At 51.3% G+C, this 17,619-nt stretch overlaps 6 protein-coding genes across 6 annotated transcripts; 5 read left to right on the top strand and 1 right to left on the bottom strand.

Annotated features, from left to right (window-relative positions):
* Positions 1-135: 135 nt before the first annotated feature.
* On the top strand, positions 136-1,791 carry CABS01_16363 (carboxylesterase; the record flags this gene model as incomplete). The annotated part of the gene is made up of 2 exons (XM_060549694.1): positions 136-676; positions 731-1,791. 2 exons carry the CDS (start codon positions 136-138, stop codon positions 1,789-1,791), a joined length of 1,602 nt encoding a protein of 533 aa, XP_060389470.1.
* Positions 1,792-2,500: 709 nt separating this feature from the next.
* Positions 2,501-3,541, top strand: CABS01_16362 (uncharacterized protein; the record flags this gene model as incomplete). Its single annotated transcript, XM_060549693.1, has 1 exon — positions 2,501-3,541. The coding sequence occupies one exon, from the start codon at positions 2,501-2,503 to the stop codon at positions 3,539-3,541; it is 1,041 nt and encodes a 346-aa protein (XP_060389469.1).
* A 1,100-nt stretch (positions 3,542-4,641) lies between these two features.
* On the top strand, positions 4,642-6,078 carry CABS01_16361 (uncharacterized protein; the record flags this gene model as incomplete). The annotated part of the gene is made up of 1 exon (XM_060549692.1): positions 4,642-6,078. One exon carries the CDS (start codon positions 4,642-4,644, stop codon positions 6,076-6,078), a length of 1,437 nt encoding a protein of 478 aa, XP_060389468.1.
* A 787-nt stretch (positions 6,079-6,865) lies between these two features.
* CABS01_16360 (uncharacterized protein) lies at positions 6,866-10,708 on the top strand (the record flags this gene model as incomplete). The annotated part of the gene is made up of 3 exons (XM_060549691.1): positions 6,866-7,486; positions 7,540-10,641; positions 10,670-10,708. The coding sequence occupies 3 exons, from the start codon at positions 6,866-6,868 to the stop codon at positions 10,706-10,708; spliced, it is 3,762 nt and encodes a 1,253-aa protein (XP_060389467.1).
* Positions 10,709-11,011: 303 nt separating this feature from the next.
* CABS01_16359 (vacuolar protein sorting-associated protein 62) lies at positions 11,012-12,571 on the bottom strand (the record flags this gene model as incomplete). The annotated part of the gene is made up of 4 exons (XM_060549690.1): positions 11,012-11,630; positions 11,687-11,736; positions 11,796-12,340; positions 12,430-12,571. The coding sequence occupies 4 exons, from the start codon at positions 12,569-12,571 to the stop codon at positions 11,012-11,014; spliced, it is 1,356 nt and encodes a 451-aa protein (XP_060389466.1).
* A 2,459-nt stretch (positions 12,572-15,030) lies between these two features.
* CABS01_16358 (uncharacterized protein) lies at positions 15,031-17,596 on the top strand (the record flags this gene model as incomplete). The annotated part of the gene is made up of 8 exons (XM_060549689.1): positions 15,031-15,507; positions 15,664-15,824; positions 15,888-16,022; positions 16,089-16,210; positions 16,323-16,715; positions 16,780-16,974; positions 17,034-17,126; positions 17,190-17,596. 8 exons carry the CDS (start codon positions 15,031-15,033, stop codon positions 17,594-17,596), a joined length of 1,983 nt encoding a protein of 660 aa, XP_060389465.1.
* Between the last annotated feature and the right edge of the window lie 23 nt (positions 17,597-17,619).

The following is a 17,619-nucleotide window of genomic DNA, read 5'->3' as shown; positions in this document are numbered from 1 at the left end:
GGTAACCTTATACAAGGGGGTCATACACTCATTATATAGATATGGGGTTTCTTCCCATAGCCATTCGTTCGTCATACTCATCAATATACACAGAATGACCCCTGCCTGTCTAACTGCTGCTCGATACTTTTCAACATGGGTATCTCTTCGTGGACCACGTTTCTTCTTTCATCCACATTCTTTCTCCAAGCCCTTGCCGCGCCTGCCAATGCCGGCCCAACGGTTACGATCGCCTCCGGTGTCGTGATTGGCACCACGGCCCAACCCGCATCAGCAACCGGAACCGCCAATGCCTACATGGGAATCCCATTCGCCAAGTCTCCCCCAGAACGGTTCTCTCCTCCCCAGGCCGCGGATGCATGGTCTTCTCCACTGTCGGCTCAAGCTTTCAAGCCAGCATGTATCCAACAATTCGCCGAGAAGGGCAATGCCCAAACGTTGCAGAAGGCCTATTTCGGAAACCCAGCTGGGTCTCTTACCGATGAGAGTGAGGACTGCTTGTACCTCAACGTCTTCACTCCTACGGGTACAACATCTACCAGCAAGAAGGCTGTTATGTTTTGGCTGTTTCCCGGTAACCTTCAGTTTGGCACTGCTAGTCTGCCCATCTACGACGGTAGCTCGCTTGCTGTCTCTCAAGATGTTGTAGTGGTCACGATCAACTACCGCACCAACAGTAAGGGCTCTCTACTCATGACTAGTCACTAGCCGTGCTAACCAGATACTCTAGTCTTTGGCTTCTCCAACTCTCCTGAGATTGCCACTGGATCTCAGAACTCGGGTTACCTTGACCAGCGTTTCGCTCTTCAATGGGTGCAGAGCAACATCGCTCAGTTCGGCGGCGACCCTTCACGCGTCACCATCTTTGGAGAGTCTGCTGGTGGTGAATCTGTGAAGCAGCTCCTCGCCAACCCACCCAGCCCTCTTCCCTTCTCGGCTGCCATCATGGAGTCACAGCAGTCCCTCCTTGTGGGTTCCGGCTCCGACAGTTACTCCAAGGTCCTGAAGAACTTCAACTGCGCCGACATCAAGTGCCTTCGTCAGGTCTCGGCCACAGATATCAAGGCATACATTGAAGCCCAGTCCCTCGTTTTCCCTCCCGTCAACGGTGATGGTACATCCATCAACGACGTCCGCAACAGCATCTCTTCCAAGAAATGGCCCAAGATCCCCGTCATCATGGGTACCACCCTGAACGAGGCCCGCGTCTTCCTCGCTATGGAGGGCTTGAATGACGGAGCCTCTGCCATGAGTTCGGTGCTCTCCCAGATCGGTATCACCTCTGCTATCACAAAGGCCGCCATTACGACCTCCTACGCCGCAAAGGCTATCAACGATCCCTACGTTCTCGCCGACAGAATCATGACCGACGCTATCTTCACTTGCACAACATCTACCTTGGCAAGCTACCTCGCCATCAACGGCTACACTGCCTACCGCTACCGCTACGATCCGGTCTTCGCGTCTACTAGCATCTTCGCCAACCCAGGCTCCTACCACACTAGCGAGATCCCCTCCGTCTTTGGCACATACCCCGCCTACAGCAAGTGGGGTTCAGCGACTGCGCAACAGACGAAGCTCAGTTCCTATATGCAGGGCGTCTGGGGCGGCTTCGCCAAGAACCCCAACGGCGGTGTCGGATGGCCCAAGATCGGAAGCGCTCTTGGCTTTGAGTTGGGACTCTTAGGCTCTGGTTCGTCGAGTGGTGTGACGGTGTCGGCAACCCTTGCGGCGGATTACGCCTGCGCTATATACGCGCCGTTTACGGAAGCCGCCGGTTTTTCTTACTGATTTACTTGAATTTGAGGGGAGTTTGGAGTTTAAAAGGGTTCAAAGAATGGAAAGGGCAGTCTACATACGATGTCTCGTTGATAGGAGAATTGATTAAGGACTCAATAATGAGATGTCGTTTGATCCTGTAGCGGTAGAGTAGCTAGCGACAAATTTGTTAGACTAGAATCTACTTCTGTGTCGTCAATTCCCTTGAAGTACCTTTTGCCCCTTTCCTGTTCTTCTTTACCCCGTTCAACGTCTTCTCGTTGCAGTGGGCGGCATAAGAGGCGACAGAGTACAGGTATTTTGGCATGACCAGCTAGTTGCCCCTCCTCATAGCCTCAACGTGATCCTTCACCACCGTTGAAGTCTTCGACCGTACTGAAACAGCTTTGGCTGTAATGAACCAACATCTACCTTAGATGACTGTTTCATCGTTTTGGTTGTCCCTACCCAAAACCTTTCTCCTAGCAAAAAGTTGTCCACTTTGTGTCAACCGCCCATTGTGACATGCCTATCATGAACAAAAGGCAGTGCCGCCAAGTCATTTCATAACAAACGATATTCAGTTAGGACAAGACTTTGTTCGAGACAAAGACTCGCAATGAAGACGCAGCATTTAACAAGCTCGAAGCTGCCAACTTCGTAAACTTGCCCGCTCAATTCACATTACCCTACAAACCAAACCAGCAACTAACATATCTTCAGTGTTCCCAATCGCATCACAATGGCTCAATCACATTTCGAAAGCAATATTGCCACCACCGCCCTGAAGGATCAACTCAGAGCGGTGCAAGCTAAGAACGCCCCTAAGAAGCCCGAATGGGCCAGTTCTCACCAAAATGAGCAGCCAGTGTCGACCAAAGAACCTCGACCGCTGCGCCTCGTCGAGAAGTACAACAAAGACAAAGCTAACTCTTCGACCAATCAGAAGACCCCGGATTCCCATAACACAAGCGCTCAGACGGCCGATATCTCCGCCGAAACCCCATACTGCAGCGGCGCTATCCAGGGCGACTTGCCGATCCAGATGGTTGACGCCGAGAATGGACAACAGCTCCCGGCGCATTCTCGTCGACAGAACTCAGAGCACCTCTATGTCCACGAGGAAGCGAGTACTGATCATGTAACTGACCAAGGTAGGCAGCTAACCGACAATGAAGAACTGCCGCCAATCAAGACATTCTGGGAGAAGGTCGAGTCTGCGCTGTACCTATACCAGTTGCGAACCCATGGTGACAACGAGGAGCACCCCTTCTACCGTGCTAGGGCCAAGGCTTTCTCCATGCATAAAGCAGTCGGCATCTTTGCAGGGTTTTCAGCGAGTCTGTTCTTTTCAGTCGGGATATATCTCGCCAGAGATAACATTCAACCTCCCTTGAATCTCCCCTTTATGTTCACCTGGATCGCTTTCAGCGGTATTGTAGTCCTCTGGGCCATGGTGGCTATCATTCAGATCCAATGGTCTAAAAGAGGACTCAAGCACGACTTGGAGGTTGCCAGAATGAGAGACGCTTTCAATGCCACCACTGTTGGGGATGCTGCTTCAGAGGGATGTTTCGTGAATGGTGTGCGTTACGAAGGCGAGCAGCGTCCCAAGCCGGATTCCATCACGAATGAAGCTATCCAGCGAGAAAATGTTCGAGAAGCCCCGGAGGTTTCTGATTCTAGTACGCACTCAAGTCTTGACGGCATCCGTGAGTCGAAAGGAAACTGGGCTAACAGCACAAAGGAAGAGTTATCGAAGTTGCCTGGAACACCAGAGTAAGAGCGTGCTTGGATCGGTGATCGTTGACAGGGTGAATAGGGTATAGAATTTGTTAGAAGAATGACTACGCGATTGGCACACATAAATTTCCTTTTTTCATCCCATGTTGCAGCGAATACTCAAGAGACCCGGAAAAATGGTCTCCGATATCTGCTTTGGAACCTAGAATTTACCTTGTTATTCAGGCAGAGTAACGAGTGTGCCAGGAACCCTAATCTTCCATGGGCTTGCATACATCAGTAAATACTTCCTGTAATCTTTCGACGATGAGCAGGCGCGTTCGGCCTGTTATTGGGGTTTCGCTGGGGAAGGAGCATTCTTGGCAACGACTTACAAGCCTTGGACGACGTCGAGACGGAGTGGACTGCAATAGTCAGACCACGCAAGTTCCGAAGAACTTGACTCATCAATTGCCGGATGTTTCTGTACGGTTCGAGGTTATTTCTCCAGATTGTTGATCACCCCGTAGTTGCATATGTTTTGCCCACTTTCTTGCCTGACCACGTGTCTGAGAGATGATGGGCATCATAAAGTTTAAACGAATCGATTTGAGGTTGTCCAAATGCGGAAAACCTATTTGAGACATGAAAATAAACATTGAATTGGGTTACTGTAACTGGGATGCTGGAATGGAGGATGATTGCTGATGGCAACTCAACATTCCTGGGGTGGTTTGACCTTGAGTCAATGTGGTGCAGGATTTAACCACAGGCATCTCTTTCTTGTCTTCTCTTTTTCCTGACGATAACTTCACTTCTTCAATTGTGGAAGCCGCCCAGTCTTTCCTTCCCTCTGGGAGAAAAAACTTGCTCACCGCGGACCCGTGGTGTTGTGGGTGCCTGGAGGCAGACGCGTCTTCAACCTTTGAACCGCGTCAACCTTTCCACCCAGAACAACATGGAATAAGATTTTCCTTCTCACAAAGCCAGCACTCTCTTTCCACCGTCGCCAAACGGCTTTTCCCTTCGTTTTTCAAACTTCTAGGCTATTCCTTCCTTCCCACAACATCCTCTTTGTCATTCATTTTCCGTCACTCTCTTTTTTCCGAATACCCTCACTTGGAGGAATCGTCACAAAGCATTCACATCCGCGAGCAAAGAATGTCGCTGCCACCGCAGGCCTCTTTCAGCTCTGCCACGACTGCGGTCGCCAGTCGTGGAGCGGCATACCCTTCTGTGGAGGAATTCACCTCCTTCAAGCTGCCGAACAAGCCGAGAATCATCAAGACTCTCACTAGCGATGATATCTCAGACCTTTCCGATGAGCCGGACAGTGCGCCTCGCCCTGCGATGAGCCCCTCGACGCCCATTCCTCCTTCTCCCATGTCTTCGGAGGAGTCTGATCGGGTCATCGACCTCAATTATACTCCGCTCACCGTCCGAGGCAAGAGCATGATCTTGCCTCAACACCCTCTCAGCGGCAAAGCCAAATCTCCTCGCTGGCCCTTCCAGAACGCGACACCCCGCACCTCGACTATGGTGCCCATCGTCCGAAGCTTCACTGGAACTTCCAGCCGATTCGACCACAATCCCAGAGACGACTACAATCCAGCGGTTGAGATCAGCGTCACCGAGTCCCTAGACGAGTTCCAGATCAACCATCCCAACGGCCGCTTGCTTGCGTCTCACCCTCAAGGCCTCTCTGTTCACGAGACTGGATGCAACCTGACCGGTCGCAACTTGGCCAACATTCCCACCCTAGTCGAGCAGCTTCAGCAGGATGCTCACTCAATCAAGGCCGTTTCTTCCAAGCACCGACAGAGACCCTTCGAAGTCTTCTACCGCCGTTGCAAGAGCTCCCAGCTCCTTAATCTTCAGATCCTCCGACGCCGCCAGGACAAGCGAAAGAAGGATTTCGAGACAGACACCACTTGGTACCAGCGCATCAGTCTCGATGATAATATCTATGTCGGGTCCGTCGTCCTTACTCTCTTCTTCGTCACCCAGACGGTTGTCTCCATCACTGTCAGTTTGACCATGGTAGCTTCCCAGATGAGCATCCCTTACTTCGTCGTTGTCTGGGTCATGGTGAGCCTCATCGTCATGATCTTCACTGTGGTTATGAGCCTTCAAATGCGCTCTTTCCGCAAGAAGACCAACGCTCTTATTGACGATGAGAAACGAGTTCGCTCGACTACCTTTCCCAAGCTCTCTCATGAGGGTCATCTTCACCTGCCTGCCGACGCTGCAGAGATCGCTCATCGCCGTCAGATTGCCGCCGCCCTTGCGAATGAGCAAGCTCATGCAGGCAGCTCGACCGAAGAGTCCGAGAAAAGTTCCGATGGAACCGTTGTCGATCAGGTCACCCAGCCGCCCGCCGTGTTCGACCCTTTCGCTCCGGCTATGCCCCGCGACACCAGCAGCGTCTACCTCTCAGCCAGCGGTACTTCACCCCAGGGAATTCAGGATTCCAACGACACAGCTTGGCAGAACGTTGACCTTGCGGCAGTCGGAAACTCCCGCACTAGCTCCATGACGGCTGTCGTCCCTACGGCTCCTGCCAACCTCCCGGCGAGCACCCAGAGATCGAGCTGCTAGGATCGGTGCGAGTTCCGGATGCAACCTTACGGCAGAATTCCCATAATGAAATATATTTGAGGAGCCAGCCTTCGGTGTTTTGGGAGTTCCTATTAGGGAAAGGACATGGAATTTTTGACAAGGGAGTCTGGATGGAACATGGAACGGCGATTGATTTGTGAAGATACCCCCTACCGCACGGAGGTGCAAACAGTTACGGTTTATTCGAGGTTTTGATGTAGGAATATGGTTCAATAAGCTCTAGGCAAGGCATTCAGACATGACTTTCAAACGCTTGTGCATCTTTCGTCTCGCGCCGCCTTACTCGTGAGCTTGTCGGTGCATAATGAAGATTTTTGTTCCGCTTCCTCATCCGCACTTCTTGGCCCAGAATGAGACGATCTGCGTGATCAACCTACATGTTGCGCTATATTTAGCCAACGGCAGGCAGAGACAGGCCTGCACTTGTTATTTGAACCAACTTCTCACGCCCAGGTAATGTCGGCGGCTAGGGTGCATGTTGGACAAGTAGGCTGGCTCGCTGCATAAGCTTCATTGGCTGCTGGTTGCCTATCTGCACCTCGCCTGTTGACCTGCTCCTTGTTTGCAAGCGTTTCGTGTTTCTCCGCTCTCATTTAAATGTCTCCATATCTATCTCTTCTTCTTCACTACACGCAGTCATATCAATCTATCCCACAATTCGAGTATTTTACTTGCTGCCCCTCTCATCCTCTCTCACCTCCCCGACACCGTTGTGTCTCAATCTCAAGCCCGGGGAGCGCCCCTGGTAGAACCTTAAAAGACTACGATGCTGACAGAATTGCTGGGGAGACTGAAAAGAAATGGAAGGAAGAAGGACCCAGCTGCTGCAGTGCATTCGGCAACTTGGTCCTCCACAACTTCCTCAAATGTTTCCCTAGTCAAGTCCAGCAAGCCATTGTCCCATGCTAATCCATCCGGGAAACTTCGTCCGCCAGCGAATGACGCAAACAGAGTTGGCGATATTGGCGGCCTTCCACCAACAAATCTATCGGTGACTCCTTCCAGACTCCAGCGCCCAGGCTTGACGAATCTCTGGGAGAGGGCAAACGAGACTCTGCGGAACGACCCCGATTCCGAGAAAAGGGAGCTGGCCCAAAGTTATGCCGAGATTTTAGCCTCGGAACTTGCTGGGCCAGAGTCTGGGCCTTTGGACACCGATCCGGCTCATCTCAAACAAGAGATAGTGGCAGAACGTTTGAACGCTAGAGTGGAAATGCTTAGCCATGAGCAACTGTCCATCTCTGTCGGAAGCCGCGAGCTTGATATTGAACCCTTGCTTCGGAACGTATCGAAACACATCGTTGCAGCGAGGGACCTCATTAGCAGTGCTGCTGGCGCCGACCCCCACGCCGCCCTAGCGTGTGCCGGTGGACTCGTCATTCTTACCGTCAGTGACGGGCATCCGCACACAAGAACGAAATTGAAACTGACTTTTCGCAGTTTCTTATCCGCCCATTGGAGCAGAGAGAACACATACTCAGAGGGCTTGAACTGACCTCTTCACTCATCTGTCGATACTTTGCGATGGAGCAGGTTTACCGTTCGAGAGCACGCCTTGAGAGTCTGTCAGCAGAATTGGCCAGAAAGCTTGTATTGGATTTGGAACAAAATCTGATCAAGCTGTACTCGAATATCATCGAGTTTCAGGCCAGAGCACTATGCTATCTTCATCGAACCCGATCGACTCGGTTTATTAGAGACGTGTTCAGAGGCGATACATGGAAGACCCTCATTGAAGAGATCGAGAGACTCGATGCCCACTGCCGTGCTTTCGCAAACCTCATCACCGACGAAAAGATTCTCACGTTTCTAGAATCTCATTCCGAGAAAGTTGAACAAGTCATCATCAACATCAATACGCCCCAACCCGTCTCATTCGATCTTCTGCGAAGAAGGACAGCGCTTCTCCGCACCCTGTACGCCTGCCCATACCGCGATCGTAAAGACATCAATTCAGAAAGAGCACCAGGGACCTGCGAGTGGTTCACCGAGCATGGCTACTTCAGCAATTGGATGTCTGCAGTAGACTCGAAGATCTTGCGAATTTCGGCAGATCCTGGCTGCGGCAAGTCAGTGCTCTCGAGATATTTGGTAGACGAAATCCTTCCAAGCACCTCGTTTCGGACGACGTGCTACTTCTTCTTAAAAGATGATTTTGAGGATCAGAAACTTGCTTCCATTGCGATGTGTTGCATTTTGCGGCAGCTCTTCGAGCAAAACCCTGACTTGATGGACGAGAGAACTTTGGCAAAGTTCGAGGCGGCCGGCGACAACTTATGCAATTCATTTCCCAGTCTTTTCGAGATGCTACTCGAGGCTTCGATGAGAGTAGAGATTGAGTTGATTTGCATTTTCGATGCTCTTGATGAATGCAACGCGGAAGATTGTAGGCAGATCACTGCTGCACTGAGCAAGTTCTACATGAACCCCGGTGAGGGCAGCCGCCTTAAAGTCATCATCACGTCTAGACCGTACGCCCGCATTCAGCGAAGCTTACAAAAGCTCGAGACCTCTGTACCGGCTATCCATCTGAGGGGCGACAGTGAGTCGCAATTGAGAAAAATCTCTGGCGAGATCGGCGTCGTCATCCGCCACAGAGTTAGGAGCTTCGCGGAAGCTCAACTACTGGAACCTCATGAGATTGAGTTGCTGGAGCAAAGCTTGTCAAACTCACAACATCGAACCTATTTATGGGTCAAGCTCGCACTCGATTACATCGAAGACCGTCTCGAGTCTCTTACGAACAAAAGTATCCAAGCCGTCTTGAGAAGCGTGCCGGAGAAGCTAGACGGGCTATACGAAAAGATTCTGGATCGAAGTGCGAACAAGGAACGAGCCCGAAAGGTTCTACAAATCATCCTTGCGGCGTTTACACCGTTGTCTCTTGATGAAATATCCACGGCACTTTGCATCGAAAAAGAGCACAGCAGGGGCTCACAACTCATCAAAGAGCCGACTCATAGGCTTCAGTCATATTTGAGAGAAATCTGCGGGCTGTTTGTGACCGTTGTTGATGGGAGTGTCTATCTCCTTCACGAAACTGCCAGAGAGTTCTTGATCAGAAATTCGGATTCTGTGGGGCTTGATGCGCATGATGAAACATACAAATCGACCTTGCTACACTCAATCACACTCCGAGAGTCACACTTAGTTGTGGCAAAAGTATGCGTCTGGTATCTCATGAAGAAGGACTTCGACATTTCTGCCGGAACTCACTCTGAATGGGAAATGGCAACTTATACTTCGAGGTACTGGGCCCGTCACCTCAACAGCATCGATGCACAGGACATCGAATATATTGCAGATGAAACGATGTATCTCTGTAAAACAGCTCTTAAGCGAGATGGACCGCTTCATACTTCCCACCTCATGCGGAAATACAGACCCCCGAGATGGCATTTCGATATTGGGTTTGACAGCCTGGCTTCGTCTTGCTTACACCTACTTGGCAACGTGCGAGGAGGCCCCTTGATTGTCGCCATAATACTTGGCTTCGACTGGGTGGTCTCCAGGCTATTGATTGAAGATCCTCAAGCCGGAAGACAGGTTGACAGAAAAGGAATCACAGCCCTATGGTGGGCAGCATGGGCGGGTAACGCTCAAATCACGCGCCTTCTCCTTGAACTATACGATGATACAGACTATGGAGACATTGCTCTCAATGGGGTCCGGAGCACCCCTTTGACAGTAGCAATAGCTCACAAGCACAATGCTGTGGTACATGCACTGCTTAAGGATCCGAGAATAAGTATCACCACTCGTTGTCGTGTGCGCCGCAATTGGACCCCCATGCACTACGCGATTGCGGCAGACAACTTCGAACTTTTTCAGCTCCTTTTAGCTGAGGAACGCACTTTTGCCGGCTGGACTTCCGCCGACTTTGCTGATTTACTGATGCACTCTATCAAATGGGGTAGTGCGCAAACTGTCAATCACTTATTCTCTGACAGTCGGTTTGACTTCAACTCTTCGGATTCAAAGACTTGGCGAACTCAATTTTGCCAACTTGCGAATCCAATGGAAAAGAATGAACTTCGTCCGAGCTTTTCAGAGGAAGAACGTCTCAACATGATGCGAATTCTTGTGGAAACCCATCAAGTTGACTTCGCCAGATCCGATCGCGGAGGTAGATCTCCCGTCAGCTGGGCGGCGAGCAGACCCGCCAATGCGGTCATTTTGACATATTTGCTGGACGAGCTCAACCTTGAGCCAGATACTCTGGATAGGCAAGGTCGGAGTCCATTATCCTATAGCGCAGAAATTTACTGCTACCGGAACATCGATGCCTTGCTACGGACGGGAAAAGTCAATATCAACTCAGTTGACAACGAAGGTCGGACTCCCCTCATGAAGGCGACGCAACTCCAATTTCGGGCGAAGGTCACAAAACGTAATCCCTCCGAAAGAAAATACAAAATGCTGCGCGGCAGTGCGGCAATTGCTACATTGAGATTATTGGATCACGCTCCCGATGTCAATCTTCAAGACGTCGAAGGGAATACGGCCCTGATAAATGCAGCTCAAAACCGCGTGGTGGAGGGCGTTAGAGCGCTGATAAGACACGGAGCAGATGTCAACGTCCAAGACATTCATGGTCGCACAGCGCTAGCTCACGCGGCAGAAAAGTTGTGTTTCGAGTCCGTGGAAGCATTATTACTCAAGGCGGGAGCAGACGCGAAATTGTGCGATGACGAAGGCAGATCACCTCTCTGGTTGGCGACTGAGTCGATGAATCATTTGCTCCCGAGATACGATATTCATGGTAAGATGGAGAACATGCGTGGTGTCGTTGGCCTTCTACAATCTAGCAAAGGAGAAGATGGCGGATTAAAATCTCATGGAAGGGGTGAGGACTTGGTCAGAAACCATACTTGTGAAGAAGGATTGATCAAGGTTGTGTGAAATTTTCGTCTTAATGTCGCTTAGCAAACTTGGATGATTTACCCGCATCTTCCTCGTCAGACGAAGACAGAAGTGCTTCATCTTCCAGGGCAAAGTCGTCTAGTGGTATATCCTCCGCATGTAATCTCGTGTACTTCCTGTTTCTATACTTCTTCACAGCAACGACTGCCCCAATGACAGCTCCCGATAGCACTGCAATGACCAGCCCCATGAATATCCACCTCCTCCATCCTCTTAGACAACACGGGTACAAAGACATGTAAATGCCGACGCCCCACTCCATCCATCCCATCTTGCGCCTTTGGTCTGGCTTGAGGCCCTTTCGAACAAGGTGCTTATGCCGTGGGCCAGTCGGGCCAGACTCAATCCTCTTAATTCCGAACTTCGGTACGATTTCCTGACGGGGATCGGAAGCTGGGTACGCTATGTCTCCCCATCGGCCGGAGTAGTAAAAGAAGGATGTCAAGTTCGAGGATGGTGGTGGAGTTGGTGATGACTTGGCTGGTGGATCTAGTCTAGTGACGGTGAAGGACTCTTGGTCGAAGTGGTAGAAGTATGCCGAGAGGATGGGGTCCCATCTTCGTCCTTCGTCGCAGTAGTCGACCAATACAGAGTTGTGAATTTGATTGCTAATGACTTGAGTCAGTGCAGGCCTTAGACTCAAATAAGAAAACAAGGAACTCACCCGCGGGTTGGATAGTTGGCATGAGATCCGCGTGCGCTGTACACAATAGGCTTGACGAAGTTAGCAAATTCTCTTCCCACTAGCTGAGAGACTAAGTAGAGTCACGAACCCTTCCATCGGTCTTTGAGAGGGCTGAATCATCCCACTTGAAAGAGGCGCCATCCACGTGCTGACTGTAGTAGATTCCAGTGGGCTTCCCATCTTGGAATCGAATCATGTTGTGTTCCCAATCTCCGACATGATCACCAAAGTGCATTCCTGACTGCACCTTCTCGCCCTTGACCATCCGGTTGAATGGTTCTAGAACTTGGCTGATGTTCATGCCCTCGTTGAATGAGTAGAAGTAGAAGTAAAACGCATCCAGGTCCCGCTCTCCCTTCTCGACGAGAACCACAACGCATGGTGTTGCGTTGTTGATTCTGCCATCAGCGTCGGGAGTCGCACCGTGAATCCATTCCGGGTAGCTCAGTGGATCATCGTTCGATGTGAGAGCTACTTCGTCTCCAAACTTGTTGAGTATTTCCAAGTTGTCCAGGTCGAGATTTGGGATATCCGGGATGGGTTTTCCGTCTAGTGCCGGGAAAGTGTGTTGGATATGCGTCAAAAGGTCGCTAGGCATGTAAGGATCATCGGAGTGAAGCCAGATGAGAGGTGCTACATGTCATGTTAGCTCTCTCTCTCACTCGAACGCCATCCATGGCATCAGACGTACTATGCCAGCATCGAATACCTGACTGACTTACCGTGCTGGATGACGTAATCGGGACACCGGAGATCCGCGCCGATCGCCGGCCCGGCGACAGTGGAGCATATCAAGAAGCCGGCGAGGAGACAAAGCCTCTGTGGTGAGAATGCCTGCTTAAAAGCAGGCGCTGAAGCGGCCATCTCATACACAACTTCTCGAAAATTGATAGAGAATTTTGGAGGAGATGTGCAGTTGTTTATCGCAAAACTCAAAAGTGTCAGATCCTGTGCTTATTCAGCAAATGCGTGCATGCACGCCATCGAAGGCAGCAGCATTGGGCGGGAACCTCGGGATCCGGGAGCTGCCCGGAAGGTTCGGAGTGGAGCCAAGCGCTGCAGGTCCCTCCTTTGCTATGTCCGTCTTGATATCCGTTCAACCGTTTATTCCCCACTATGGATGCTCTTACTACGCATCACGGATTCCCGCGGCATTTGGTTCCGGGGACGAGCAATTTGGCGGGGGGTTGGTGGGGTGAGTCACGTAAACACATTCCTCTTCTCTTCTTTTTTCGAATTTCAACTCATGATCGTTCTGCAAGTGGTCTCTGGCGGGTATTGCCGTTGAACAGAGAACATGAAATGTTTAAATCCTAAGCTTTGATGCATCAAGATCGCTTGGCGCTTGAGGCAATTCCGAGGTGCCCGTTGTTATTGGCTTGCGAGTCCTTTGGCTTTCTTATACTCTTGCGATGCGAGTACGGGTATCAGAATTCACGTCTTCATCGGCTCAATCATCCATTAAGCAGGTTCATTGCCCTCAAATGGGCCCTCCTGTCGCATGGACATACTCATTGACTCATGTAGTCGGCGATGTCATTTTCGTTAATCTCAATCTACTTGTCAATGTGCATGCATATGAATGCTAGACAGGAGGCTATTCAGGCCATACTCCAGGTAGAGCAGACTTTTCGGTATCGCTAGTTTCGCGGTACAGTACGTGTCATTATAGGCGGCTCTCGAAATATACGGAATGGTTTCTCAGATCTATGAGAGCGTAGCAGCTGTACTTGTCGTATGGATACAAAAATTAGATCTAAGTTAACTTAGCTTCCCAGCCGGGAACCTTGAAAGGTTGTAAAGACGACAATGAAGTTAAACTAATCTTTACCGAGACCGAAGGTCTAAAAAGGTGGTAGTAGAGAATTGCTGCCGAATGTTTCATCCGATCACACAGAACAAGATGAAGACTGGCAAATCGGCGAATTGTGTATGTAGATCAATCGTTCCTAGAATCTAGCTGCTGTCTGGGTATTAATGCAGTGGTGCCTGGCAAGTTCACATCGATAAGCTTTGGATTATCCAGGATCTTCCACTTTCAAACTTGCCTATTTTCCTTCAATAAGGTAGTTCTTCTAGGTGACGTTGATTCTAAGATGGCTCAGTACTTGTTCAAAGTTCATCTCTTACTAAACTGCAAATGACTTCACATCACTGTGTGCCATTCGCTATCGGCATGTGGGGTGATACAGGCTGCGAGATCCTGCCGTGCAAGCCTCATTATAAGAAACCGAAAGGATGGAGCTTGCTGGTGCTATTGAGGCGGAGATCGCCATCCATCACCCAACCCTACCGAGTTCAGCCTTGGCAAACTTGTAGCTTGTTTGTCTGGCTTGTCTCACCCATCCCAGGCTGACTGACAGTAATATCAAACAAGGGACTTTGGTGCGTGCGGTCAGATCCCGGGGCGTCCCCAGATTCGACCCCGGTCTTACAAGGCGTCTTCGCGGAGGGTGCGCCACATACGTTTGCTCAAAGTTCTAACGTGGTAGCAATCGTCATCCCACTCCCACCATCCCTCGCAGAACAAAAGGATCGACACATTATTGGCTGAAGAGAGCTCCCCAAACATTTTTGCTCAATTGACATTCCGGTACTTTGTCGCAGGCCAAGCTTCTCTAAGCTTTTTGCGCCATGGGAGGAAGAGACATCCTCCCCTCCTGTGCCACGCGACCAACGAGAGCAAGGTGAACTACCCCCTCAATGGCCAGACAGACAGGCCATTGCAGCTTTTTACAGCATAAGCTGCATGAAATAGCCTGTCACGCCAGTAGTGACCCCGCATAGAATCGAGGGAAACTGTAGCAGCATTAGGCCGATTCGGGGCGCTCGCATATCACTTCCCTAAGATTAGAGGCGTCGAGAGTCTACCTGATGGCCTAGCTATCCAGGCTTTGTTTCAATGACTTCGCTTCACTGGTCTGCCTCGGTGGCCGGGATGCAATGTGAGATGTTGCCATGATGTACAACTCATACGACCATGCCCGCTCATCACCCTCCCTCCTGAAAGTATGCCCTCCAGCCGTCCCCTTGCTCCCACCAACCCAACCAACACCCCGGCTACGTGCTCAGCCGACGCCCGCTACTTTGAAGTACATGTTGGTGATGGGACAGGGTGATTCAGATGACAGGGACGGCCCCTCAGACGTTGGACGGGTAATTCTGGATATTTTGGATATTTAATCTGAACCCCCCTCCCTTCGGACGGCTTGAAGCTATCGAGCGGCACGGTGCAACTGCGTCACTCACGGCAGCCACTTTCTCGAGCGCACAGCTTCATTCCAGCCTTGCACAGGAATTCTCCATCGTGAACCACGTCCATCATGGCGGAACCAGAGAAGAGGATCGAGACGGACTCGCCGTACGTAGCCCCCAGCCCAATATCCCCCAGCCACCATTTCCGCGTGAAGTTCCTCTGGGACGCAACTTACACAAACCCCAGGATCCACAAAGACGGCGTCGAGCACCACAACGAACGCAAAAAGTCCATCGCGGAACTCACCCAGAATCTCGAGGGCGAAATCAAGAATCCCCTCAAAGGCATCCCCAAAGCACAACTCCTCGAGCAGGTAACAGCATACCGCAGAAAACACGACCTTCCCGAAGACATCCTTCCGCTGCTGAAAAAGGGCGCCCTCGTCGCTCAGAACCCAGCACTCTTCGAATCCATCGAGGAGCTCGACGAAGCCGAGAGGGACGCGCTGCGCCAGGAGGTTACGCACCGGTGGAAGCACCCCTGGGCTCTGTATTACACCATCATTCTCAATTCTATCGCGGCGGCTATTCAGGGATGGGATCAGGTAAGCCAAGCAATGGTCGAATCCTTCGCGCACCCCCTCACCATGTCATGTCCACCTTCTTCCCCTCTTAGTATTATCCACCTTTTCCCGCTCGGGTTCCCCGCAAATTCCGCATGATCTCCCGGGAGCTTAGCTTTCCTAACGGCGCTGCACCAGACCGGGTCCAATGGCGCCAATTTGTCGTTTCCCACTGCGCTCGGCATCCCTGACACGGCGGGTTCGTCCTGCGGGCCGGTCGCCAACGAGGGCGATTGCGCGAAGAATAGCTGGATTATCGGCCTTGTGAATTCCATGCCCTACATCACGATCTGCCTATTGTGAGTATTGACCTGTTCCGAATGCCTAGACGAGTGAGAGATGTGCTGATTGATTGCGAACAGCGCTGGCTGGATCTCGGATCCTCTTAATGATCTCCTCGGTCGACGAGGTGTCATCTTCATCGCTGCCATCTTCTCGTTGCTCGCGCCCTTTGGCATGGCTTTGTCGCAGACATGGGGACAGCTCGCGGCTTGCAGGTAAGGAAAAACTCCCCCAAATTAACGCTCACCAGCGACATCGTGATGCTCACGGATCCTGCACAGAATGTTGCTTGGCCTAGGCATGGGCTTGAAAGAAGTCACAGTCCCCGTCTTCTCCGCCGAGAACTCCCCCACTCTTATCCGTGGCGGCTTGGTAATGTCTTGGCAGGTCTGGACTGCGTTCGGTGAGCCTCAACAGTCCCCCCTCCCAAGCAACACCAAGAAATCTTGACTCTCGCCGATCTCTTGGTAGTTCTCTTGGCGAACTACCACTCAGAAATGCTAATCATTCCCAAGGTATCTTCCTTGGCACATGCGCCAACCTCATCGTCGGTAAGACGGGCGACATTGCTTGGCGCCTCCAATTCGGCTCCGCCTTCATCCCAGCCGTCCCGCTCGTCATCGGCACGTACTTTTGCCCCGAGTCTCCTCGATGGTACCTCAAGAAGGGCAGGCACCTCAAGGCGTGGGGATCGCTGAAGCGTCTGCGCAATACGGAGCTTCAGGCTGCGAGGGATCTGTACTACATCCACTCGCTTCTGGAGTACGAGGAGACTATGATCAAGGAGTCTGGGCTCAAGGTCACGAGTAACATGTTTACGCGCTTTGTTGAACTGTTCACGATTGCTCGAATTAGGCGCGCGACATGGGCTTCTGGTATTGTTATGATTGCGCAGCAGATGTGTGGAAGTAGGTACCATCCAAAAACAGCTATGTCTTAGGAGCCGTGGGCGGGACTAACATGCTTTTCTAGTCAACATTATCTCGTTCTACAGCGCGACCATCTTCAAGCAGAGTGGTATTAGCGACTATACCGCACTCTGGGCCAGTTTTGGCTTCGGTTTGATCAATTTCACCTTCGCATGGCCTGCCGTATGGACGATTGATACGTTTGGTCGAAGAACTCTCCTGCTATTCACATTCCCAAACATGTTCTGGACCCTGCTCAGTACGTCGTGTCTTCATGCTAACAAGATATTGCATATGATTGCTAACATGGTCGTGTAGCTGCTGGACTCTGCTATCTAATCAACGACAGTACCGCCCGCATCGCCGCAGTGGCGACTTTCGTCTACCTCTTTGCAGCATTCTATTCCCCAGGTAAGCAATGTTCACATCTCACCATTGCTGAATCGTACGAAGCCTACTAACGCCTCAAAACAGGCGAGGGCCCCGTCCCCTTCATGTACTCCGCCGAAGTGTTCCCCCTCTCCCACCGCGAAATCGGCATGTCCTGGGCCGTGGCAACCAACAACTTCTGGGCGTCCGTGCTCTCCCTCACCTTGCCGCGCATGCTGATCGCCATGACGTCCACCGGTGTGTTTTGCTTCTACGCGGGTCTGAACCTCGTCGCCCTCGCGCTCATCTTCCTGTTCGTGCCGGAGACGAAGCAAAAGTCGCTCGAGGAGCTTGATTACGTCTTTGGCGTGCCGGAGCGGACGCACGCAGCGTATCAGGTCAAGACTGTGTTGCCTTGGTGGATTAAGAGGTGGATTTTCCAGAAGAAGGGGGCGAAGTGTCCTGATTTGTATCATGATGAGAATTCGGAGGGAGTACCTCGTGGGGAGTAGGATGGTGTGAAGCGAGGGGTCCT

This window comes from Colletotrichum abscissum, assembly GCF_030869225.1.
Source record: "Colletotrichum abscissum strain IMI 504890 chromosome Unknown Scaffold_93.1, whole genome shotgun sequence".
Classification (NCBI taxonomy): Eukaryota; Fungi; Ascomycota; class Sordariomycetes; order Glomerellales; family Glomerellaceae; genus Colletotrichum; species Colletotrichum abscissum.
Note: the sequence above shows the minus strand (reverse complement) of the source record. Positions and strands in the feature narration are given on the sequence as shown.